At 44.8% G+C, this 1,352-nt stretch overlaps 1 protein-coding gene across 1 annotated transcript in view; it reads right to left on the bottom strand.

Moving 5' to 3' along the window:
- Positions 1–1,249, bottom strand: part of EAH_00061560 (hypothetical protein) — a gene marked incomplete at both ends in the record, with an annotated part of 5,791 nt that extends 4,542 nt beyond the window's left edge. The window contains 3 exons of the mRNA XM_013396987.1: positions 77–214; positions 460–648; positions 1,145–1,249. Coding sequence (XP_013252441.1) covers positions 77–214; positions 460–648; positions 1,145–1,249 — 432 coding nt within the window. The remainder of the gene's footprint in view (positions 1–76; positions 215–459; positions 649–1,144) is intronic.
- Between the last annotated feature and the right edge of the window lie 103 nt (positions 1,250–1,352).

Raw genomic sequence — 1,352 nt, 5'->3', positions numbered from 1 at the left:
TAATAATAATAATAATAATAATAATAATAATAATAATAATAATAATAATAATAATAATAATAACTGTTAGACGCACAGGGTGTTCTGAATGCCTGCGAGCTGCTGCGCGGAGTCGGGCGCCAACGACGGCCATTTGGATCTCCTGCCCAATGCATATCGGCTGAAGTTTGAGACGAGACTGGCGGCTTTTGCAGTCACGACGTCCACAAGAAGTCTGCAATGAAGTACCAAGACAAGCGAAAGAGCTAGAACTTGGGGGTTATCCCGCACTGCTTTCACTTCGCTTTCAGCACAAGAGGGAAGCAAACACAATAATCGGACGGCAAGCTGAAGGCTGGACGGATCTGTGAGCTAGCTAGCTGGCTACCTAGCTGCGGTCACGACAGCTAGCAGCCATTCGATGCAGCTAGTTGCTAAAGCTTGCTACATGTTCATACCAATTGCTTGCACACGACGCACCCATAGAATCTAAGCGAATTCAAAAGAGAGACAAGGCCTTCCAAGGGGAGGAAGAGAAGCCTGGGCATGAGATGTTGATAGACGAACTGCTGCACTTCGGCTAAGCTCGCCGCTGTCTGGCTTTCAAGGCGTTCATTCACCTTTCGCTGCAACTGCAAGTACAACATCTGCGCCTCTAGCTCGTCCTTCCTGCAAAAGCAGAGAAATAAACACAAAGCGCCGGACATCTTCATCGTTTTCGTTTCTTGCAAGTCGAAGATAAATACAATAAAAGCAGCGAGGAAATCTCATGATTCGAAAACTACAGCTGCGCAGAAAGAAGAAAACACCTTCCCATGTATCTGTGTCTGCACAAAAGGGGAACAAGCAGCCATCAAATCTCCCGATCTACCTTCTTCTTGTTCAGTAATCTGCTGCCGAGTTGCCTCTGATCAAAGTGTAAATGGCTTGAACCCTCGTTCAGCGCTTTGTGTGTACAACTACAGAAGTATTTACTATCATACAACTACAAAAGCCAGTAGTTAGGCACTATGACTACAAGAGGAACGGCTTCAAATAGAGGAAAAGCTGATGAATGTGTGGCTATAGATAATGTAGAAAATGTACAACGACCTGTGCATATAGCTAGAAAATGCATTCATTCAATTCAAGAGGAAGGAGAGTAAGCTCCCTTAAATTGACCTACGTGAACAGAGCTCCCGTGCAAAGACGTGACAAAAGAGGATTGCCAAATGCAGCCGTTTCAAACACCACCTGCCGGAAACTCTCTCGAGCCTCAACGCAGGTGCACCTGACGAACGAAAAAGGAAGAAAACAAAGAAGAAAAAGACGCGCTCATGAATACATGCATGCATGCATGCATGAGCGCTTGAGTCAATTATATATATATATAT

The sequence above is a fragment of the Eimeria acervulina genome, genomic scaffold (genome assembly GCF_000499425.1).
Source record: "Eimeria acervulina Houghton genomic scaffold, Eah_scaff1607, whole genome shotgun sequence".
NCBI lineage: Eukaryota > Apicomplexa > Conoidasida > Eucoccidiorida > Eimeriidae > Eimeria > Eimeria acervulina.
This window is presented reverse-complemented; position numbering and strand designations above follow the sequence as displayed.